Below are 26382 nucleotides of genomic sequence, written 5' to 3' on the forward strand. Positions count from 1 at the left end.
TCTCAACTCTATTATTTTTGGAATAGATGTTAACGATTTATTGTGGGTATTTATTCTTTGTATACAATTGTCGGTGCGGTGGGACGAAATTACTAGAAAATCACTGTATGTTGTTCAATTGTAAAACGAAAATGACTTTCACAATTTACTTACAACAAACCCTTACTCTATCCATATATGCTTTGGTATATTTTCTGCACTGTGACGAGAGTGGTGTAACAAAGTGAGACGAATTATTAATATAAGATTAAAGATGGCATGTGGTGTGCATGATATGTCGCAACACTTGTTATCAAGCATGCAAGCTGTTCTACCATGTTACCGCGTAGATTAATGGTTGTGGGGCTATAATGACATAGTTTGCCTTCAATGATGTAGTATTATGGGATGGTGATAATATAATTTATGCACGTTACGGTGTTTACTACAGTATGAAACATTAACTAAACGATTTGCAGGTTTCGATATCACGTGATATTACGAGAGTATGTCATCAAGTACGCCATATTGTTAATTTTACTTCGCGATGTTGCGAAAGTTTGTTATAAGTACGATTTAATAACGTAATCAAACATATCACTTGTATCGGAAACCCCAAAATGGTTCATTGATCGAAATTTCTAAATTTTTAGTGTCGTCTTCCGAATGTTTCAAAAATTCTTTGAGTATTTTCATGAAAGAAAATGGTTCTATTTCTTGCATAAATCACTTATAATTGCGCATGCTCTTTCGTAGCATGCCGCTTTAAATAAATCCCGCCTGGAAACCTTAATTTAACTCTTCCCTTCTTCCCTTTTACCGAATTTCTGTGTCGTTCGTTTTGCAATCGCGACATTTCTAAAGTTGTACAAACTGCAGATCGAAGAAGATAGGGAGAAATCGGACAAAAGAAAAGAACTAGAAAAGGAGAACATCATGGAACAGCAGGTATCGGAAGCCAAAGCTTGGAAAAAAGAGAAGCAGGACCTTTACGAACAACTTGAGCAGTTCAAAGAAAAGACGGACGTCTTGCACCGAAAGTTGCAAACTGAACAAAGTAACTGGTCCAAAGAGGTGAGTGTTAAAGTCTGGGGTTGCGAGGTCATGGGTGGTTCTGTGGAACGATTTCGGCTAACGTGTGTTTGGAACATGAGTGCACGAAAATAGTCTCTAGCCAGCTCGGGTATTTTTTCGCTCCGCACGTAATTCGTGAATCATCGTCATACATAAAATTTGCCAGTCTTGTTTTGACTTCTGAGTGGTTTGTACGGCCCAGCGCTCTGATGAGTCACTTTGCGCATGCCCATCGGAGTTTACTGATCTTCGGTAGGTATCCATCACACACGTCGTGGATTAATAGCGATGATACGTGTTACGTGATTCTTTTGTTCAGAGATGGATGTGCTTGGGTCCATTATGGGTTGTCAGGGAGTTCATTATTAGTCCCCGTTCGGACGCAGTCCGAAAACGGGGACTTATGTTTTGCCCTGTGTGCGTCCGTCCGTGCTTCCGTGCGTCCGTGATCACCTGTATCTCAAACATGCATGGACCGATTAAGTTCAAACTTCACTCATACATCACACATTATATGGGACATATGCACATGCATTTTTTTCATGATCCGATTAACGATAGCCGAATAGCGGCCATTTTAAGGCCGAAAATGCATCAAAATCGCACATTTTCACCATTCCGGACCCGGATCTCAGTTATGCATGGACGGATTTTGTTCAAATTTGGTACATACATTAAACATAATAGGACCTTGATGCACGTCATTTTTTTGGGGGGATCGGGTTCGAAATCGCCGACTGGCGGCCATTTTGTTTTAAAGAATTCAGTTCTGGATCCGTATCTGAGACATGCTTGGATTGATCGAGTTCAAACTTCACACACACAAGGTACATCATGTCACAAATATGTATGTGCATTTGTTTCATGATCTCATTAACGATAGCCAAATGGCGGCCGCTTTAAGGCCGAAAATGCATTGAAATCGCACATTTTCACCATTCCGGACCCGTATCTCAGTTATGCATGGATGGATTTTGTTCAAATTTGGTACATACGTTAAACATAATAGGACCTTGATGCACGTCTTTTTCTTTTTTTCGGATCAAGTTCGAAATGGCCGACTGGCGGCCATTTTGTTAAAGAATTCAGTTCTGGATCCGTATCCAAGACATGTCTGGATTGATCAAGTTCAAACTTCACACACACATGGTACATCATGTCACAAATAGATATGTGCATTTGTTTCATGATCTGCTTAACAATAGCGGAATGATGGCCATTTTAAGGCCGAAAATGCATCAAAATCACATATTTTCACAATTCCGGAACCGGATCTCAGTCATGCATGGATGGATTTTGTTCAGATTTAGCACAATGTGTTGTACATATGCAGGTGCATTTCGGTCATGATCTGCTTTGAATGTATATGTCACTCAAATATGAACGGAACGGGGACGTGTCATTGACAATGACTTGTTGTTATTATTTTGTAGCGTTGTCATTACCAGTGGATTTGCTGCCTCTAAAAAAGCGGAAAAATTTGGAGAAAAATCTACAGTGAACGGAATAGTTTCAAAGTCACTGGCCCGTGAATCTGAATAATTTAAAATGTCTTTCTGGAAATTGTTTCCACAATCTCATATGGCAAACTAAGAAAGAAACTAGTTTTAATCCATCAAATATTTATTGTATTGAACTCAATTACATTGCGAGTGAATGAGTGACTGATGTGTGGCGTGGAGTAGTAACAGTGATCGCCCGAGCGAACGTTACACCGTGACTGGTAGTGGTACGCCGTATCGGTATCCACTGCGGCTTGCACTACACTATGCTAGATCGCCGCCGTGGTCCAGCTGGATCGACTGTGCGTAGGGATGCGTACCCGGGGTACATGTACGTAGTTGCTTCGTTACCCCATCCCACTAGTGTTTTCAAACAATCAAGGTAGATAATGGAAACTGGACGGATTCTGTGTAATAGTTATTTTAAATTCCACGGGAGGGCGGGGATTTGACGAATACTTTGAAGTCAAACGTAGCGTAGCGGGCAAACGAACATGACCGGAAAGCTAGTGGGTAGAAGGGAAAACCAGCATTGATTTTAATCTCACTGTATAAATAAACAGATACACACTTGAAAACACGGATACTTTCATTTATTTATACAAACTGTGCCCGGACTGTTACATTTACCGGGAGTCGACGCCGAGGAAATACAAGTCACGTCGGTCTTTCGTCGATCTCGTTTCGCAAATTTTGTAGTACAAACACAGAACAAATACATCTCTCTCTACTCGTAGACATACATTGTACCCCCATTTCGTTTATCGCATTTGCTTGGATAAATCATCCTCGGTTAACCTCACTTCATCAACACGTTAGTGCGAACTAATCAAGAGGCCACCAGGACAGGGGCATCAGTCGCGGAATCTAGACGCGCGTACTAGATAAGATGGAACACTTCGACCGAACGCGCGTTAGCGTACAGAGCAGACGACGATGCCTTCAAAATATTGTCCGATTTCGATATTGAAATCCGCTGTTATTGGTTATGGACCGTTTTATTTGATGCCGAATTTGGTATTAAATACTTGTTATCTAACAATTTCTCCTCTTTTTCAATAGTTTCTTCTTTATTCGTTTTCGAAATCAACATTGTATTCATATCCATGGGACAGGGCATTGATGCTCAATAATGTAATACATTATCGTGAATAATCTGCTGCAATGACGTCATAAAATCCACTGGTATTGATAATGATATAATATAATATGGGATATTTCTGTGTATGAGATACGTGCGCGCGCACGGAGCGTTCCGAGTCCTCTACGCCACTATCGTTGGTTGACACATCCTTGTTAGAAGACATCGTACCTAGCTTGTTTTGTTTTTTTTTGTAATTCAGTTTAAGTTGCATACTTAATTTCAAATTCATTTATTTTATTGTGTGCGAGATGTGTATAAATGCGTGTGCATTATTACACTGCTATTGCGAGCTTCACTTTGTAGAAACGTTTTACATTTTAGAGTAAAAGGGTAATTATGTATACTAAGCGAAAATGAGTTAGTCGTTGCTGTTTGTTGTTGCTTTATGGTCGTCATATGGTAGTGAATATATCGTATCTTATTACATTTAGTTCCCATAATTGCTTAGGTTGAAATCAGCCAATGTAAGTTAGTTCAGTTCTGCGCATGGCTGTTATGACTTCTACTATTTTCACCCTTACCAGGACTTTGACAACAAGGGAGCTAGTTCTGGCAATACCACACCAACGTCAATGGATTTGTTCATTGAGAAGACGGAACTTGAACATGCGAAGCAGAAACTAACAGACAAAGCACACAAGTTGGAAAGCGACTCTTCCAAGTACAAAATCAAAAACGAAGAAATGGGCGCCAAAATAGAACTTGTGAGTACATGAATTAAAGTTCAAATGTTTTATTAGAGAAAAAATCTACTTAAACAAAAATGAATCTTCAACATCATGTAACATTGTGTGCGGCCTTCTCTAAATCCAATATTGTGTCTAGACGCCGGCCTTCTCTGAATCCAATATGGCGCTGGGGCATTCATTAGTATTGTTATAAATCACCACCATCAGAATTAAACAAATATTGGTAAATTTGGAGCGTTTTGATGAAAAAAATCTGCTTGCGAATAAAGGTTTACATTTTCGTGTGATAATATAAAGCTATGACGTCATAAAAACCTCTAATTCTGATAGCAGTAATTTATAACCATGTATAAAACTTGCTAAAAATAGAAGTGACGTAATCATAGAACGAAATACTGTGGGGCGAAATCACAAATCGAATTTGGACAAGGTGACGTTTTCAACCACAATTGTGTCACGTTACTGTGACTTTTCAGTGATTTGTTGTGAATCCCAAGGAATATTATTTCTGAACAATGCTCTTGGAAATTTGTTTACCGCCACAATAGTCATAATACCCTTGTCGCTAGTTTTCGTTTACTCATTTGTTTGTCCGAATCGAACACCTTCATGAATAATTAATCATATGATGTAATGTTATTTTGTACTCAGAGCCAATATGATGGTGTTTTCTTAAAAATAGCTATTTTTGTATATTTGGCATTTTTTTTTTGCAAGATACCATACACAGTCTATTGTATCAATCATTAATTAGTTCACGGTACCTGTACATTCATCACCCTGACACTCAATTGACCGGGAAGTAAATTAGGAGCGACATCTGGGGCACGTAGCAAGACATTTGTACGCACCTATGGGCTATGAATCATACCTCTGAGTATGGCCTATTATCAGTTTATACTGTGATAATAAATCACCCGTGTACAACACGCAATTCGGTGTAATAAATACATACAACACGTAATTCGTAATAATAGATAAATGCGTATAAATGAATCTCTCTTGTACAACACACAATTCGTTTCCCATAATTCGACTCCTGGTGACAAACCATACAACTGAAATTCGTTTACTGTGAATTAACTGTTTACTCCAATGAAAATTGGCAGCAAACTGAAGTATTCATTCAATAAAATAAAGAAAACTAAATAAAGAAAAGTGTGTGCGCGCTTCGACTATTAATAATCAATTATGTTTAGCTTATCAGATGAACAATTGTCCGTCGGCGTCTGGTGTCGTCCGTCTTCGGTTGTCCGTGTCAACTTTTTATTTTTTCGACTTATTCTTGAAAACTACAATTCTTATGGCTTTGATATTTGGTATATATGTACCTTGGGCGGACCTCTCGTAGATTTATTCATTTCGTGATGATATCTTCAATTTTGATGAATATTTGTGTCATTTTTGGTAAAAAGTGATATGTTTCACTCCTTGTTAAAAACCACTAATCGGATTCCTCTGATATTATACATATAGAAACTACAGGTTGACCTCTCTCAGATTTGTTTATTTCGTAAAGATATCTTCAATTTTCTAATTTTGATGAATATTGTTGTCATTTTTAGTAAAAAGTGACATTTTCAACTTTTTGATTGCTTTGATACTATACATATAGATACCCCGGGTAGAACTGTCTCATATTTGTTCATTTTGTAATGATATCTTCAATTCTCTAATTTTGATGAATATTTTTGTCATTTTTGGTAAAAAGTGATATTTTCGACTTTTTGTTAAAAACCGCAAGTCCGATTGCTTTGATAATATACACAGGTAAACCTCTCTCAGATGTGTTCCTTTTTCTAATGATATCTTCAGTTCTTTAATTGAAATATGCATTGCTAACAGTGGAGCTATCTCAGCCGAGAGCCTGCTTGTTTGTTGTATTTTGCGATGTATCATACCCTTTTGTTTTTTTCTCAAGATACAAGACATACAAATGCTCAGTAATAATCTGTTATCTATATTGCTTCGTAACAATTTTTTCAAGATATAAGTAAACCTAATTTCACTGTAATTTTCCGCAGTTGACAGCCCAGAACGAAGAGCTCAGGGCGTCACGGGATATCCTGACCGAAGAGAGGGCGCTGCTGCACTCGAAACTGACCGAGGCACAGCAAGAACAATCCGAAATGGAGGTGGCCTTAAAAAAAGATCGCGTGATGTGGGAAAAGGAGCGAGCCACCATTAAGTTCGATTTTGAGAACGAGCGAAAAAGACGGGAAAACGAAATGAAAAAAGCCAAAGACGAAATCGAGAGACTTCGGCGGGAAAAATCGCAGTCGGAATTCGGTCATAAACATTATGAAGCGAAATTGAAAGAATTCGAAAGGAAAGCAAAAGAACTGCACGAAATGTTAAAGAAAAAGGAGGAGGCGTTTGCAAGAGACAAGGCGAAAATCATAGAAGAACAATCGCGTCATTTTCAGTCCAAGACTCGTGATTTACAAGTAGAAAACAACGATTTGAGAACAACGTTACAGAGAAAAGAAGACGAGATACAACGGAAAGTACGCGAATTGCAGTTAAAAATAGACGAGCATAGGCACGAAACTGAACAGCTCAGAAATAAATTGAAAAACACTGAAAAAGACCAACAAGAGTTACAAAGACGAACACAGGAGTTGGAAGACACTTGGACAAAAGAAAAAGAGGCGCTTACGAAATCGGAGGAGATGACTGAAAAATCGAATTCCCAGACAGACTCGGACGAGGGAAACACCCTTGCGACTGAGAAACAGCAGCTGCAGAACAAACTTCTTGCGAATGAAAATGAGTGGAGGCAAGAGAGAGCACAACTTGCCGAGGTGATGGAGAAACTTAAAACGAGTCTTCGAGCGCGGGAAGAATCATGGCGCGTGGAGAGAACCAACTTGCTGGAGGAGTCACGTACTCTACAAAGCGCCCTCAATAAAAAGGACGAACTAGTTCGTGCTGAAAAGGAAAAGTTTTCAATTGAAACCCAGCAGCTGAGACGAGATCTGGAGACGCGCTGTGCATCATGGGAGAATGAACGGAGGGAGTTCTTGGCTCATATTGCCCAACAAGCATCAAACAGTGATCGATGCCGGGAGGAAACGCTCAGCGAAGAAAACGTTAAACTTCTTACACAGGTCAGTGGTTTATAAGTTATTTTAATACTGTCAGACCGACACTGTAATGAGCTATTCGATTTCTTAAAACGCAAATGCTAAGTATTATGTGTTGGTTTTCATTACAGTTTTCGTAATTTTTCCTGTGCTTAACTTTTCGTAATTATGTTTTATGAACGTCACTTTATTGGCGTTTTTTGACAGCGTGCGGTCGTTAAAATAGAACGCCAATGATTTTATCGTCAATCATAAAAAAACTTATTGTTTCATCCGATGTTATTGCGTCTCAGCTGTGCTGGTTTTGGAACTTCTAAAACTTCGTGATGTTGTCGCTTGTTGAGCGGCATTAAATTCTCTGTGTTGACATTTGTCTTTTTAGTCACGTGTACCCTCTGTCGTAATTTACAAGTTAAACGCGATTTAAATATTTTTTGTTTACTTAAGTACATTTCTGTTCTTGGTTCTGAAGACACTACTGCGGGAAAATGCCAAACACTCGTTTATAATTAAGTTAATTTCCCAAATAATAAAATATTATCGATGTTAAAATGTACAGACGATCGTCCGTCTGTCCGTCCAGCTTAGTTACAGTTTCGCTCAACTTTTCGTATCATCAGACTGGACAAGTTTCATTTCAAAGTCGATTAAAATACCTTCCATCGCAACGAGACAAAAATAAATATGTTGCTTTGGTGAACAATGTAAACAAGGAATCTTGACGATTTAGAAGTTATGGAGGAACGGTTACTGAATCACCGTGCATAGTATAATATTGATTGCAAATGTCGAGGTGTACAGCGGCAAACTCACCATTGCTTCTGAATTAATAAAACAAAAAAACAACAACAAAAGACATTTTTATTAACAGCTGACAGCTGATGCCAATTTATCTTCCCAGTGACTTTTCATGTGATGCATATCAAAGGTTGTGACCTCATTTCACCCTTTCCGCTCACTTAAATACAAGAGTTTTCCCCCGTTCGCAAATAACAACACAAACAATGCCCGTCTTATTCAACAACTCTTTTAAGTGGTTTGTTGAGAGTTGAGAAAACCGAGAGTGCGGCGAATTTTATACACACTTGTATTTTTAAGTAGCTACGTTCAGTTGAGCATTTCAACACAAGAGTAGCCCGTGGGTAAACAAAATACAGGCAGGTGTAGAGTAGCTGCTGATAAAATAACAGCTCTAACGTAGCACGCATCATTAAGACCTGCATAGCTGCATAAATATGCACATATCCCTCTTTTACTTTCAACATTCTGTTGTTGGTCGACTGATTTTCACAGACCTGGATCAAATTTATTCGCCCTTATTGGCGTAATTGTACTTCAAGAAAACTTGGAGGTCGGAATTAAAATAGCATCCTTAATAAACTTGATAAATTAAAACTTTTATTTTGTTGGTATAGTCATCACGTAGCGTTTGGGTTATGTGTAATCAAATAATATATGTATACGTATCACGGGAATACAGCGTGATATGACGTCTGTGAAGCTATAGTCATTTACTCTGCAAATTAAAATTGAAGTCGCATGCGTTAACAGAATTCTCATCGCTGAGATGAGCTTTGTAATCCGATAAGTTTGCTCCACTTTTATTGTTCGTCGTATGCAAGAATCCCTTTTCTCAACGAGATTCCTACGCGATAATCAGCCAAGCGACCATTTTGCTAAATAAGTCTCACTACTCAAATATTTCTACTTCTTATTATGTTTACCTTAGAAAACTAAACTTTTTGTTCTTCAAGTTGGTGCAAGCATGCGTAAATATGCGATTTCTCGTTGCAAGCCGCTTTGGTGTGCTGACACTCTTCTACAGATGAAAACAAATGATGTCGGTAATTTCGCAACGATTTCGTTCTCGTTCTTTGTATTTGCAGTTTCCAACTATTTATCAAATTGAACTAATTGACTGTTGGTCCTAAAACAGCATTCATTATCTATCAATGTGAAATGGACAAGTTAGCTTTATAAACAGGTCAAGAACAAAGAGTTTATTTTAGTTTATTTTTTATCTACCATGACTTGATATATAATGTTACTATACTAACGCCACATTTATTGTGAAATACTCTTTGTGTAAGTTGTTTAAGTTGAGTTATGCCGTCAACGATTGTATCTTAAAACCACCCCAACACCAAATATGGACACCATTTATATACACATTAAGGTTTGCCAATTGGGTGGGTGTCTGGAGGATTTTGTGAAAACAATCGAGAAAAAAAATATGAGCTTAGAATGAAAAATGTTTTCGAAAATTTAAGAAAAAATTGCAATGTATGTTAACGAACTAAAAAAGTAACATAAATGTTCAGATCCAGCAAAGCAAGTTTATTCTCACAAGAACTGTTTTTATTTGATTATATGAGCAGAGATATTTTGTTTAGTTGGTCTACCAGGCCTGTGTGTTGAGGCAATTCACATATTTGATATGGCATGCGTAGAATGTTCCAGCAAACTAGTGTTCATAGATGGAAATGCCCGCATTCGTAATTAGTGCATGAGCCAGCATACGACATTGCTTGTGTACCCGCCCAAGTCACCATGCTGGCGTCACCCGTATTTTAATTCTGTAAAAGATATGTACCCACGTTTACGACCTTCCATTAATTGCATCACCACCAATAATCACTTGATGAATAAAGAATATATATATCGTATATAACAACAAAAGTCGCCATAATTGGCGTTGATGTGCTTGATAGAGACAAAATTTATTATTTGTTATTCAGTCACAATATTAAATTACTGTATTCAAAATTTACGTTCAAAATGAATGTCGTCGTCCGTCGGCGGCGCCCGCGTCAACTTAAAAAGTTATATTTTTGACTACTCGTTGAAAATAGCAAGTCCGATTGCTTTGATATTATACATATAGGTACTTCAGGTGAATCTCTCTCAGATTTGTTCATTTCGTGATGATATTTTCAATTCTCTAATTTTGACAATATATATATATATATATATATATATATATATATATATATATATATATATATATATATATATATATATATATATATATATATTCAAATAATACTCTTTAAATATCTAGAAAACACTGTGTAATGTACAAAGCCGTGTCTGAAAACAATGTCGTGTAGGAGAACAGAAATCTCGAATATTAATGTCCACAGACATGTATTAATACAAGATGTGGATATCATCATTTTCTCCAGTCCCGCACTCGGCACATGCGTTTATCGCGTTCATAATTGACCTACTGAGACATGGTCTCATGAGATGCACATTTACACTTTTAACGATCAATCATTCATGTCACGACAACTGTTTGAACAGTTGCTGCAATTCATCATAACTATTTCCCATGATGACAGCTATTAGCTCACAGGTGTGGCTCTGGTCTGCTATTTAGCTATCTATTTTACAAACGCCATATAGATGCTAAGCTAATGTAGTCTGATCATTCAAACAAATCATGAACTTAAATAAAACTGCATGACTCACCTTAGAAAAGTGCCAATTACATTTCATGCCAGTAGTTTAGCAATCAGTTAACTATAATTACCCCGACTTTGTGATGACCCATGCGCAATATTTAAAAGAACATTATTCCCTATTACAGTCACCATTAATGTTGATAGTTGCGCACATCGTACTGCCATGATTGCTATAGAATTAACTTCCAGGAGTATGTTGAACCAATTGGCTGGAAGTATGCGCCCTGTCGCACAAGTTATTAAAAATAAACTACTGATATAAGGCATCAACGAATTGAGTTGATGGCTGTGCTGTTTAGTCATGTCCCAGCCGTTCGTATGTCAGGGAATTTGGGCCCTTGAAACCTGTGGCCTACATCAATATATAATGGTAACATAGAACCACGTAGGAAATACAACGCTTTTAGTTGCATGCTATTATATAGTTGAAAACGGAATATATTATGCAATTTTTGGCATCTCATGTTAATAAATGACGTCATAATATGGTATCAGGGTTGATATAGACATGATAGAAATGTGAGAAATATAAAACCGTATTTGTTTATTTATAACGGCAGTTGAATGCCTTGACCAAGGAACTCGCAGATGTTCGGGAAGAAAGAAAAACGGCTGAGTGTCAGTTGAAAGAGAAAGAGGCAGAGCACGACAGAGAGAGAGTAGAACTTGTTCTCCAACTGCAGGCCCAGGAGAAGATTTCCAAAACGGAGATCGCCACGTTGCAGTTACGGTTTGATACCGAAATCGCCTCGATGCGCGATGAAAAGAGTCGACTTGAAGGGAACTGCGAAAACGAGGCCAAGGAGAAGGAACATCATCGACTGGTAGCATCGGATGTACAGAGTGAGTTATCTTCTGTGAAAGCCCAGTTTGACAACGAGAGGAAGGCATGGGAACGACAGAAGGGAAACCTCCAGAAACAAGCAGAGGATGTAAGTACCAATATTTACATATGGTCTAAATTGTTGGCATAACTCTTCGTTTGTAATTAGCCTCGGCATGTGCAATTTATTAATATAAGAATGTAATCTACACCAATAGCGAGAAAACATGTGTGATAATGATTAATATTTTGAGAAAAACAATCAAAATGACTCTTGACGTTGATATCCCATGTCATACCTATTACATGTCAGTATGGTACTGATATGAAACAGGATTGTAAAAATTGCAATATGTAACCTAAACTTCACCCAAGCTTTCAAATTTCGAATTACTTTACTGTGACAAAATTGGTGTCTAATTGGTAAGGGCAAATTTCAATGATACTGATATATGCTTTTTGCTTCTAATAGAGTAAATTGTGATCAAATTCATTAGATTAGAGCAGGATACTGTAATAGCCCATTCCTCAATTACTGTAGTCCAGTAAAATGTATATCTAAAAAGACAAGTCATTTTATCTATAAATTAAAGAGAGGCCAGACAATTGCCAAGCACCATTCCTAGCACCGTTGGCCACCGGGTATACCAATCAAACGGTGTTATGGTTCAATTCATACACCACGCGCAGCTATTACTGGGAGATATTAACTCTCGTGTTCCAGTGTGCCCCATGTATTTAATTCTCGTCGTATGTCATGTTATTATTACACGAGTCGGTGGGAGGATTATACAAACAACGTTGTCATTAATATCCACATTCATGCTACTACATGCTTTAACCTCGGTATGACCCGCTGAGCTTATGTCAAGTCATATAATAAATTATAATATGATAATGTATTTATGTACAGTATTTGTATAGCTTATAGGTTATAAGTAATTCGGCTAATGTGTCTCCTAGCTCTATTCAAATCATAGATCGCAAAACTTAGTAATCACTTAAGATTTCACATTTTTTATTAATATCAATGGCTAAAATAGTGGAGACAAACGAATTTCAGTGTAACTTGTAAACATTTATATGTTAATATTTTTATTGAAATAATAAGTTGTCCTATCTATTTTGAATAGTTAGGACAACGATTACCAAATGTGTATTTTTATTTTATTTTATTCCAGGCAAAAGACGGCAAGCGTTTGGCGACTGATCTTCGTCGTAGCGTGGAATCTCTACAACAGAAGCTCGCCAACGAGGAAAAGCGAAGAAGTGAAATACAAAGAACATATGTTTCTGAGAAATCGTCATGGGAAATCGAACGTTCAGAGCTACAGGTCAAAATTACACGTGTAAGTGTTCTCATCTCAACATAAAACCACAGCTCATCGTAAAATTGTTTTACAAACCTGCGATTTTCTGTTTGAGTTCGAATTTCACATTATTAAATTGGGCGAAGGTTAACATATTAGATGCTTTTATTATGTAGTAGAATGTTGTTACATGTTCGACCAAGCTAGTCATTTTAAGGGTACAGGTTCTTGTTTTCAAGAGCACAGTCGTATTCCTATCTATATCAATGCTATTATTAAACATTCGCGCTTTTCTCGCTTTCTCATTGCAGCTGGAACAGAATGTGAAAGGTTCATCAAAAAAGACAAGGGAGAAAGTTGAAGGACAGCTGGCTCGCATTCAAGAATCATGGGAAAAGGAAAGAGGTGAGCAGAGGCGATTGTTAGCTGTTTCGCATGGGAAGACGATGGATCTGCAAAGACAGGTCGACGCTCTTGAGAAGTCATTGCTGCAGGAGAGAAAAGAATCACACGCACAATTAACTTCAGAACGCAGGGAATTTGAAGATGAGAGAAATGAGCTGTTGACTAAAATACGAGAGGTACATATATACTATGAAAAGCTTTTACAGTACCACAGGGCTTGTTCTTAGTCAATCTTCTCCCATCAATACGAGATGCACCCTGGGAAGTCATTGTAGTGTAATAAATTCTTTCGGAATTAACATTTATATCATTTTTAGCATCGTGTACCTGTTAATATATATGTGATTGTCCGTCGTCGTTGTTGTTGTCATCGTTGTCCCATGTCAGAGTCAACTCTTCTTTTAAACGACTTCTTCCTAATAGCTGCGAGTTGAATATATTTAATATTCAGTATATATATGCAATTACCTTGAGTGGACCTCTACAAGATTAGTCCATTTTGTGTCATTGGGGAACATTCTACTAATTCACAGACTTGAATTCAAAACTCGGATACTTGGTTATGGATTCGATCTCCAAAGAATACATCTAAACCATGTCATACAGGGCATAATGTTTGGGTGAATGTCGTTTTATCGAATGGGGATGATAAAATATGTCAGTCCTGTATGATATTACTGTTACATAGCATTAGAAACATGACAAAACAAAGAATAGCGCACTTACAGGAATGTGATTGTTCTCATTCAATTGCTCAAAAAGTAAGTGATAAATAAATACATTTATCTACACAGCTTGAGGAAGAGAATAGATTACTACGGGAGTGGGATAGAAGATCAAAAGAAATTCAAGAGCGGCATAAACAGGACCACAGAGCTTGGCAGGAGGAACGAGCTTACTTTCAGAGGAAATTAGTTGAAAATGAGAAAACGAAGAAAAAGGATAAAACTCGAATTGATGACATTGTTCAAGAGGTGAGAATTGGAAGTCTATCTGAATATTGGGAGTGAGACTTGTATATAAAGTATAAGAGCTTCTCCAAAAAGTTCAGGATTCACAACTTTTAAACATATGTTAAAAAATCCTTCATATATACAACAGATTGCAAAATTATCATCACAAAACGTTGGATCCCATTTTGTAGCTAGATATTTACCAAGAATAATAGATGATGTTCTTGTTGTAAAGCAGTTCATATTTGTAGTGTAACCTTCTGCTTGGAACACATTACTGTTCTCTAGTCAAAGGGAGTTCCCAGATTCAATGTTTTGATTAGTGTGTTTTAACCTAGATCCCCTTGTATAATTACTAGAACTGCAAATTGTTTTATGGAATCCATAAGTCATTTGTCTGTCAGAGTAATGACCATCTTGTCTGACAACTGTATGTAACGAAAACGACATTTCTTTTCAGTTCGAGAAACTGAAAAAGATCACTACATATGTTGATTTCACTCAACAAGATGGCGTCTTACAAGAAACCAGTCATGATTACGAGTCAAAACTAAGGATACCAGAAACAGATCCGAGCCTGTCGCCAAGAAGTATGACGTCGACCAGTTTACAGGTTAGTGTGACAGAATATTAATAATTATTGTGACCACAAATTTAGTTTTGGATCCGATATATACACTGGGCAGACTGAGCTGCAAATGTCATTTTTCTCATTGTGCCAGCCGCAACAGCATGTTTCAGATATCTATATTAATTTTAATGTAATATAATGTCGACCGCTTAGGATAGGGGCAGCCGTGTCTTTCTATGTAGCCTTTTTATGTAAAACAGATATAATTTGTTTATTACGAGTTTCGCTCTTCTGTGTTGGACTGTTTCGTGTAGGTGTCTTTTCCCCTGCTTATTCTCTTCCCTTCACAGACTTCATCATCCCACTTCTCGTGGTATTCTGTTCAACAGACCTGTGAACCACAACTAACGAAATTTGAACAGGTGAACGTTGCTGCTACTTCCATCTCGCTATGCAAAGACGTGCATGTCCAAAATATTGTAACAAGGGATACTGGGATTGCTAGGAATGCTGGGAGTACTCTGAGGACATATAGAAGCATGGATTTTGATCTCGAGAGAACAATGGATGAGGTTCACAGATCTTAATTCTGTTTCCCCATTGATGGCACTAATCTAAAATGTCCTCCATCTTTCATTGGTTGTTTGAAATGTGGGTGGATTACTTCCTCTGAACGGTGGATGTTCTATTTTAGATTTTATCTGGCAGACCATACACTAACCAACAGATTACCATAATTGTTACCATTGCCTTAATTTATATTATACTGTATATTCTTCAATGTGTCAATCAAAATATCATTAATATTTCATTTTCAGATTATAATATAAAAACGAATTCATATTACTGATAACCTATCTTTGATGAATATGTCGGATCATATGTAACTTATCATTGATAGATATCTGACCATTGATAGCCTGTCATTGATAGATATCTAATTATTGATGACCTGTCATTGATAGATATCTGGTCATTGAAAGATATCTGACAATTGATAACCTATAATCTATTGTTTATTTTTAATTCAGTGTTCACGTATTGGCTTACTTAATTGGGCACAAGCAGCCATTATTGTGAGGAATTATTCTTAGGGGGAAACCGGGCAAACAACATAATGCTCCCAGATGAAAAAAAACTGTAGGATAAATGTAGGATAATGCAATGTACAGTTTTTTTATCTATTTTTTATCTTCTGGATATTCAATATCTCATCAGTATTATGCATTCCGTCATATTGATTCTCAAGCAAAGGATCAAGGGTAACATATGATTGGTTGAATATATAGAGAATGAAAAGTGATATCAGAATCTACAAGTTGCATTCTCCTATATTTGTGGATTTTTTTCATCAGGAGTGTTAGCATAATAGTGCCAGTCCGTCCAACCTCTGACATGAAAATAAACTTATAGTATAAATTAATAATAATAATAATAAAATAATAATATTTGTCGAACAAATTCAGTAACTTTTGTCGAATTGATATCTCTTGTTTACCAAAAACTTACAACTGAAATTCTCTTCAAAATGTTCTGGTATTCGGATACATGTCAGTGTCTGCCAAGTAAAGGGGCCAGTAATGGCGAGTGTTGTCTGCTTTTAATCACTAGTCATTTCCGATAATATGCTTGCTTAACATGCTGTTAATTTTCCGTCTGAATTCAGTTGCATCTTAACTTGTGGTGAATTCGGGAATATTTGAGGTCGTATACCATGATCAGTAATAAAGTAATAGTTTAGATATTAGGCGCAACAGAGTTGTAAAATGTTAGTTTAAATATGCTTAATATATTATGCCATATAACATCTGAATCTACCCTCCCTCCCAGTGATTTTAGAGCTTATATCTTGCATGCCGAAACTATGACCTATGTTACAATGATAAACCAGAAACGAAATGAGACCAAAACAACCTTACACAATCATGATATTATATAGTCTGGCATCTAGTTTTGTTTGCTGGCTCAAAACACAGACATATAATACAACAAACTTCATACAAGTTGGAAGCTAATGTCGTATGTATTATGTGAAAAATAATGCGAGGTTTTACTATTTCAAAACTGACACCTTAAACACAGGTATACGAATTTCCTGTTACTCTAAACATGTATTTATTTCCAAATCTTTGAGTATTAATCTCTTTTTTTTCTTCTAACAAAGGTCTTGTAAGCATAATCTACTAATTGCATAATAACATGGAATGCTTATTTATTTTATTGCATGCTGCAATTAGAAAAGGGATTCAAGTGGAGAAAGGTATGTAAATCATATTCTTTTCATAATTTGCATACTCTCGTGTGCTATTCTCAGGCTTTGCGAGAGATTGAGAAAGTCACAGACGACTTGGCTCAGTACCAAGCAGATATAGTGAGAGACAAGAATACAAGGCTCAAAAGGTAATTCCGTGAGTAAGGTTTTGTTTCCTACACTCTGATAAGTATAAAAAACATATCATAAAAAACAGATAATAATATTGTTTTAGGTTTGCTGTAGACAGTGTCGAGCGGAGTTATTCATATTCTTGATCGCTCATCATTGTTGTCTTCCGATGTCAACTTTATATTTTTGATTCTTTGTTAAAATTGTCAGATGCCAGGGTTAGGCAGTTTCCTCTCTCATTTTTGTTCTTTTCGTGATATTAATTTTCCTAATTTTATATTTTTTAAGTTTTCGATTTCTTTCTTGAAAATATCTTTCTCAATTGCTTCGATATTTTATATGTAGATTTCCTGGGATGACCTCAGTCAGATTTGTTCATTTTGTTACAATATCTTCAATTATTATTTTTTTACTTGTCCTCGAAAACGGCGTGACCAATTAATTCAATATTCGGTTGGATGCTCTAAGATATGTTGATTTTTTGCTGATAACTTTGATTTTTTAATTTAAGTGAATATTTTTTGTCATTTTCAGTCAAAATAAATCTCTTTTCGAAAACCATCACTGCCTGATTAATTTGATTCATTCTTATATCAGTTTAATTAATTTTAATTTTGAAAATAGCTAGACTGATTGATTTGATATTCCTTTCCCATTATGCATCTGAACCATCAGGGTTATAACATCCGACAGGCTGCTTGAATATTATATTTAAGATGTTTGTTCCAAATACATACATACAAACATCAGTATAGTTAATAGTATAGTCAATCTTACTTGATCTATGACAGTTAGCACAGTGTAAGATAGATTGTTTCTTTAGTTGTAGTTTTTGTGGTTTTTTTCTGCATTATAAAAACCATATATTTTTATTATCAACGTTTAAACAACTACTATTTTTACGCATAGTATAAGACTATATCTAAAGCATAGATTTATTTGTTAATATTAGTGGAATTTTACTATTACCTGTTTAGATCCAAGTCACATTCAGATGTGTCAGAGCATGGTGAGGAGATAGTACAAGCCATGGACCAGTTCTATAAATCATCAACCCTGTCAAGACCAGCAAAACCAGATAATAAACCACCAGTGATAACACAACCTCAAGAAAGTACAAAAGAACGTTTGATCTTTCCACCTGCCGAGACTGTTATATCTGAAAATGTCAATGTACAATCTCAGATAGAAAGGTTAGGCAACCGAGCATCTGAAAAAGTTGACGATGATGCTACTAGCAAGGATCCTGGAAGTCCGGGATATGTTGTCTCTGAGAAAGTAACCTACACAACAAGCATCAGCCATAGTACTCATGTCCCCAAAGTAACGTCCAGTGTAGCTACAGGAGGCATTGCAACAGTAACATCTACAACATCACCAACTACTGAAAGCATAGAGAGCGACACTAACAGAGGTTCTCCGCCCTCAAAGTTAATAGCCATTCCAGTGCTCACCAGAAGAGGATTGTTCAATGCGCGGGGTATGTTAAGAGAAACAGAAAAACAACCATCATTACCTTGGATGCAGCCTGATGGTACAGTCATAAACGACTCGCGTGATTTGGAATCTCGCCTTCGAGAAGGACGTGTCATCTCAACTAAAAAGATGTTTGAGAAGGGAGACTGCATAGGTAGTCGTTCAAGAGATGCCAGCCCAGTTCCTGTCATGGCCGGTAGGACACCTATTACAGTAAAGAAACCTGTATCAAAGCTTGGTAATGAGAGCAACAATAAAGAGATTACACAGCCAGTTACTAAAGGAGCTGTTGTGACTCCAGTTACTTCATCTAGGATTGATGATACAGACTTATCATCAAATTCTACCAAGAATGTGGGGGCACTTACACCACCTATGTCCTCATCAACAAACAGGCAGATGGCTGAAGGTGGAAAAATAGGTGGCAAGCCTCCTGTTCCTGCTAAACCACAAAAAGAGAAGAAAATACAAGACACAATGCCAACTTCGTGGATACATGAATCAGAACAAAGTAGTGGGGCCTGTTCTCAAGACATGACCCACACTAAACCACTAGTTCCACCAAGTGCATTGTACATAAACAAAAGAATGGAAACGACATTTGACGGGGAAGGCAGTATTACTTCTCCAACTAGTGGTACATATGCTCCAAGTGTTTCCCGAACTCCTACACCACCCACACGTGACACTCAATTTGTCCCAGAGAACTTAAATGCTAAACATATGATGCAAATTATTCCTGGGAACTTACCAAGGACTAAAAGTCAAATGCAGTATCAAGCTACTGTCAGACAAATTCATGGGCCTCAAGCCTCACAACTTTTTGAGAAAAGTAAGTTTTCACCACGTACAGCGCGGGCACAATTCTTTGCAGAAAGTCCAATCGGACACAGTCAAAGGCCAGACAAGTTTGACAGGAGTGCCCGCAGCAGAAGTTTGAGTCCTCCTGCATATCGACTTGCAGACGATTCCGTAAAGTTGTCACTGCCACCTCCTATACCTGAGTCTGTTGGTTTCAATAACGAGAAGAGGACATCAATGCGTGACCGATCTCCAAGCCCCCAACGAGGACATTCAATGCCTACGCAAAGCACCCAGGGGCTTTCACCTAATCCACCACATCAGATAAGGGCTTCTTCTGCAAGTAGTAGCTCTACTTGGCCTACCACAACTACCTCACGGGGCAATCCAACGAAACCATCTACTGAGACACGCACATCCCCAAAAATGGGAACGAAAAGCATAAATGTATACTCCCAAGCTAAATACTCAAGTCATAAGACTACTTCAATTGATCAACGCAAAATAACAAAATCGTCAAAGTCGTCAAGCCGATCAGCCCAATCAGCTCAGTCAGGCACCAGTAACAGCTCATCAGAAAATATATTTGCCCAGGTAAGTTGACAGGTTTTTCTAATTGTGCTCTAATTGTAGTTGTTGAAGTGTGGTGAAATATAGAAGAATCATTGCTAACTGCAGTAATTCATAATAAATCGAAGGTATTAGTCGTTGAGTTGCAGAAAACGAAATTATATTAATTGATTGCTAACGATGTCTGTTGTGACCCAATTCAAGGAGCGATGGTAGTGAGTCATAAACATAACATTTCCTGAATCTAATTTGTCTTGAGTCATTTGACATAATGTGTCAAGTGCAGCTAAACATTCTCTGTAAAAATGGCCATCAATGAATTTAAATATATTCAAATTGCAATAAGGATTGAGCTTATCCATATGTTCCAGAGCTTCTTGACTTTTTCTTGAATAGGTCGGGTTCTGTTTTATACAGAGTGGGGGTTTTCAGCTTCTTCTACATTACATAGAATATATAACAAACGTACAGCGTCGTTCCATGTTGGTTCATAACGCGATGACATAGTAGTACCTGAAAATGTTATTGTTACAGCAAATGTATATTTAATCGATAGTGTGTAGATTATCTTCACAAATATCTTTGAGGTCGACAAACAAGGGGAGGGTTCATAACGTAATTCAATGAACATAGAAAGACGGTCCGTGACATGAGCGTGACAGAGCAGCCGAGGGTGTTAAACTTGTGAATGTTCGAGTGCACGTCTCACTATACCGTGACATATTTATTGATTCATCTAGTACCATCTACTGTTCGAGACAATTGACAATAGTTCAATGACCTCACCGTTTATAGGGCTTTCATCATTCTTTTATGCTAATTAGGGTAACTGTTGCCTCGGAATTACGAACCCCTCACCAGTATTCAAAATACTCTGTATGTGAATGGTTAACTTGTACATAGTGGATTTGTTGCAATATATAAACACTTGATCTCGCATACGGTTTTGGGATTACTGGTACGTACTATTATGTGTATCTGCAAGGAAAATGATTTATTATCGATAATTGCAGCTCCGCGTGCATGCCGGGAATGTAATAAACAAGATTGTGTAACTACTCACGTTATCTATATAAGCAATGAACATAAAGTCCCCGTGACCATCGATTGGGTTTTGAGCTAAGCCCACGTATACATAATATTTTAGAAACGCTCGCGTTTCACATAGTCTGCCACATGTAAATGAAATTGCTTAAAATTAATTCGTTTTTTTTGTGTGTTAATGTTCAAACCATACGGACAGTATGACTATGATTATTATTATTATTATTATTATTATTAGGAACAAAAATGTCTATAACAGTCAAACCTATATTCAGATGCGGTGTTGCCATTCCATGTGATAGTAGGACCTAAAACATAACATTATCGGTTTTATGAAAATAGAAAAACTTATTGTATATTAAAAACCATATTGTTTTGGGCAAATGCGCGTGATTTTAGAATTGATAGTACGTACCAGAAATGTAATGCACATGTGCAATTGCGTTGTTAATTATATTCGTACAATATCGCCTGACGCAGGTGTATATTAAAATGTACAATCAAAATAAAATTGACTATATTTATATTGCATAGTATTTTGATATTTATTTGTTTTCAAATAAATGCCTATGATATTGTCTTGAGAACAACAGTTACCTAATTAACGTAAGTTCACATATTCAGATCAAACCTTACCATAACTAACACACTTTCTTCATTTCAGCCAATATCATCTTTCTGTTTGATAGTGACGCCTCTTTAGATTATGACAAGTAGGTACTATGACGCGGATGGTCCATGTTTCTTAACCTTCCCGTCAAATCTAGGTGCAAAAATAAGTTTTAATTCTGATCATAAATCAATCGTAAATTAATGCACAGAAGAAAATTATGTTGAAAAATCAAATTAATAAGTTGTTACTTATTTGTGACGGGAACAACACGCCCTCGCGTCTGTGTCGAGACAGACTACCAGCAAAGGTGTATGCCTTTCCGTTGAACAAGAAAAATGGACCATAATCATAATTCGATACTAACAACCAATTTATTATTCTTTTTTTTTTTCATTTTCGCCCCATGTCCAATTTTTGTTTCTTTTTCTTTTTTTCTACGCTCGTCTTTATCACGTGTGGTTTCTGGTGGTCTTTAACTGCGTGGTGAATTGTCACTCCATGGTCTAACAATACTACCCCCTCTGTGTCCGTGTGCCCTTGCCGATTTCATTATTCCACTTACAAAATTGTGTATACTAGAAAAAAATTAAACGTAAACGATAGATTAGATTAAACTTGCATGGTGTGATCCTGGAGATTCTAACTGGCTTTCTTTCTCTCTCCGTTTCTCCCATCTTCCCTTTTCTGATACTTGGCTGTCGTTTGTTTCATTAACCTTAATATCCTTGGTGATTGTCCAATTTGTTGGGATTCCTTCCTGTAACTGTATTGTTTAATTTCCTTGTTCATGATTGTGTTTTTGTTCTTTTGTTTTTTATTTTGCTTTGTCGTTTATCATATCGTTAATATTTATTACAAAAATCGCCCTTTTTCGGATTTAATTTGTACATCCCAGGCACCGTCTTTTCCTCTTCTTCTTCTCCTCGGGTTTATTTTGCACTTCCTGTATTATGATTTTCCTTCTTTATTTTGAAAATGTTTGTCCACTCCCTCCAACTGAGTTAGATCACAGCGGATGTGGCGCCATCGCTCACCGCCCGTTTCCCAAGACCTCAGCCCATCAACAGGCGACCCCCGTCCAGATGGATTTCCAGAAGGTCCACCAGGAACGGTGATCAGTTTATGAACTCGATTAATGGTGAAGATTCTACCAAAGATAGCAGAGGATTAACCGCTTTTGACGAACATCCGACTATGCACGAAGCTTTAGAGATATTTCGAAGATTCTGTGAAACAACTGTGTGAGGCATGTATAATGTCATCGCATCTACAATTGGTAGGAATTATATCAAGCCAATGCATATATTAATTTGGCGATTTGCCTAATGCAACAAAATATCGAACCTTTTCGACCTAAGAGTAGGATGTCTTTGGGACAAAGAATTGAAAGCAATAATAGGGAAAATATAATTACAGACGTAAATATTTAACAGCTTTAAATAAACAATCACACTTGAACACTAGATGGCTCTGTTAAACCTGTGTACAGGTTAAATGGAGGGAGGTCAAAATTCACTTTGGTCATGACCTATGACCTCATTACATGTTCTACCTTTGAATGACGACTATATTGTCGTCGTCTTTTGGTATAATGAAACGTACATTTCAGGTGCTATTTTTGTGTGAGAATATTTGTATTACTGTAACAGTTATTTAGAACGGTTCAACAGAAGTATTTAAATTTGCTCTGTGCAACGCGTGGCGGTGTATTTATTTGTTGTATAGCATCTCTAGTTTCTATGTAAAACAAATTGGTATATTTTGTTCCAGTGTGCCGATATCCCCAAATTTAACGAATTGTACACCGCCATTGTTTTTGTTAACAAAGTTCCGTTTTGTATTATCTGGTAAATTGCTATGGCAATGCAGACAAATTGTGGAATAATATTGGTCACAAATCGACATATTACAAGATAAATCAAGACTACTTTGACGCTCATATTTCTAACACGTGAAACTTCTCAGAGCGGAAGTGAAACTCTTTATAGAAGTAAAATTACACAATAAATCTCGTTCACAAATTCACGAACAGTATGATTGCATTAACTTGGTGGTTAAATTTCCTTAAATTTGAAAAAGTAAACATTATTTGTTTTTGCTGTTTTTTATTATCATTTTTTTTATTTATTTATGACAAATCATTTTATTTCTGCTTTTAACTCTGACCACATTGTCTAAACTTTTGTATAATATTTCTCTTTATTCTGTAAATTTAAGTTATGTTGTTCCGTTCATGGATATTGTTCATTTCGATATAGTTAACTAGATCTTCATAGTGCAATATTGTTGTGTCTAATATATTATTTTAACAAATATTTTGTTTATAGTTTTGCAGAATGATATGGTTTGTATTCTAAAACAACTAATAAGGGCAATGCGCATGCGTCAATGGCAGCCGTTGAAAATGTTCAGTGTTTTTGGTATAATGTTTAATTTTAACTCTTTGTACGCCAAAGCCAGCATTTACAAAAGATTTTTTTCATATTCTTTTCAACAGGTTTACGATATGTCTATTTGGTTCAAGATCATGAAATGAATTACAGAAATGTCTGTAAAAATGCGTAAAATGTTACACATAAATTATGTGGGAAATTGTGGTGTTCAAGGAGTTAATAGAACATGTCGTGAACACTGCAAAATACACAACTTTATTGAATGTTATTTTACAGCAAAAATGAAAACACTTGCAAGCGTATAAGAAAAGGTAAATATGGCTAGTTTGACGTCACTCGGCCTCTACGCCATGGTCGTCTGATGCATGTCCATTTCTTTTATCTAAAATGTCAACTTCATAAATATAATCTGTCAGACAACCTAGAATGTTTTATCTTTGGAAATTTGAATAATAATTGTTTGGCCTGCAAATGGCTTGGTATGACACGTCGTGTGGTGCGGTATTCAGTTATAGTCACGTGACGCACAATTCATCAAATCTCATCACGAGACTCAAATGTTGTATCACCGTTAGGTGGCGCTATTTAGAGACATAAAACGCGTGTTAGCTTAATGGAATGTTCCTCGGATATGTCATGGTTTCTGTCAAGTATTTTTAATGTACAGATTTTTGATTTGCAAGAAGTATCAGTATTATAACTTTTAGAATTATTCTGAAGAGAATATTGCTCCCACCCTTCTTAAAACAATTTATAATATCCAAATGATGGTAATAAAAAACAGTCATAATATAAATTGATCTCGTATTTTGTTGCTGTGTGTACACTTTCATTTAGATAAAAGAGCGCAATTGGTCAATTGTTTGACCAATTAAATCCTGTGTGAAGGTACTGCCTATATCCAGTCACCAGGATAACCGTTATGAGTTGGACATCGTAAAATGGATATCCCCAACTGTGTATGATTGACACGTGCATGAAAACTAAAATATGTTTATTTTTGTGCCAATTGTAGGTTCATCCACGAATTTCACCGTAAAAAAGATCCTGAAATATAACGCTCAACGCCGATTTTAATTATGCCAAGTCATTAGTTGTCTGACGCTAAGTATAACATCACATGCACCCACCCATTGTCTTTAACCAAGCACCCCTGTCTAATTTTGTACGAATAATAAAATTGCGTCCACTGTTGACTGAAGCGTGTCGCAAGCAATTCTCGACAGGTTATAATCAGTGAGACGGCGCTGGATGAACATAGGGTTATAGCGCAAATACGGTACGCCCTCTATATGTCTAGATATATTTGGTTAAAGCTTAGAGAGGGCGCAATGTAAAACATTCACGAGCTGTTTCATTTACTTTAAATGTTGGGTAGATTTGAATCTGAAATTACGGTTTCAGAAAAAATATGCGTCACGTGACATCCATTTTTTAAGTGTCCCACAGTGTAACTGAGGAATATAGCGCGCGTCCCAAGTATGTGTTGTATGCGTCGCATGGGTCCCATATAAAACACGACGCGGTACGACGACTGTGGCGCTTTACATGTCACGTGTCCGCGGAGGGAGGCAGGACAGTCACCTGGGTGCGAGATCATGTACAGACGGAAAAGGTGAATTCACTCGTGTAGCCAATCTGTGTGCCGTAGCTAGAACAAAAGCACTTCCTTGTCCGAAAATGACGGAACTAAATTACTTTTCATGATTCACAAATCAATGAACATGCCAATGCATACGTCATTGTGTGTTATGTATGCTGCCATGTTTGTCCATTTTTTTAGTTTTTTCGATTATTATTATTAATGTTATTTATTTTATTTTTGTAATTCATGTAATATAGTGTTAAATGCACCTTTGTGCTACCATGACTGTTCCAGCTGCCTATGTGCTCTTTACATGTACATCGTTTTCTGCAGATCACACAAAGTTGAAATTCAGCTTCCTTTTTAACGTTTGCAAACTGAGAGGGTGTCATCTTTGGACTCAGAATGTGGAATTAGTATTGCCATGTTATGACAAATACAATCAAATTCAATCAATCATTCAGCACTAGTGTGCGTGGGTAATTATTGACATACGCTACAACGGCTGAAATAA

General features: G+C 36.8%; 1 protein-coding gene across 11 annotated transcripts in view; it reads left to right on the forward strand.

The window, feature by feature from the left end:
* The window catches only part of LOC102805514 (uncharacterized), a 75759-nt gene extending 50669 nt beyond the window's left edge, over positions 1-25090 (forward strand). For 3 of the 11 annotated variants that reach the window (XM_085507781.1, XM_085507783.1, XM_085507784.1), the window contains 12 exons: positions 844-1053; positions 4224-4403; positions 6413-7498; positions 11502-11873; positions 12946-13113; positions 13386-13655; positions 14274-14453; positions 14893-15045; positions 15354-15575; positions 17318-17403; positions 18364-20257; positions 22896-25090. In XM_085507781.1, coding sequence (XP_085363907.1) covers positions 844-1053; positions 4224-4403; positions 6413-7498; positions 11502-11873; positions 12946-13113; positions 13386-13655; positions 14274-14453; positions 14893-15045; positions 15354-15575; positions 17318-17403; positions 18364-20257; positions 22896-23135 — 5061 coding nt within the window. In that variant the 3' untranslated portion in view covers positions 23136-25090. Of the gene's footprint in view, positions 1-843; positions 1054-4223; positions 4404-6412; positions 7499-11501; positions 11874-12945; positions 13114-13385; positions 13656-14273; positions 14454-14892; positions 15046-15353; positions 15576-17240; positions 17264-17317; positions 17404-18363; positions 20258-22469; positions 22505-22895 lie in introns of those variants that run through there. The other 8 variants (XM_085507782.1, XM_085507789.1, XM_085507787.1 and 5 more) reach the window with 8 other exon arrangements.
* Positions 25091-26382: the final 1292 nt, after the last annotated feature.

This window comes from Saccoglossus kowalevskii, chromosome 14 (genome assembly GCF_978046115.1).
Source record: "Saccoglossus kowalevskii chromosome 14, keSacKowa6.1, whole genome shotgun sequence".
Lineage (NCBI taxonomy): Eukaryota > Metazoa > Hemichordata > Enteropneusta > Harrimaniidae > Saccoglossus > Saccoglossus kowalevskii.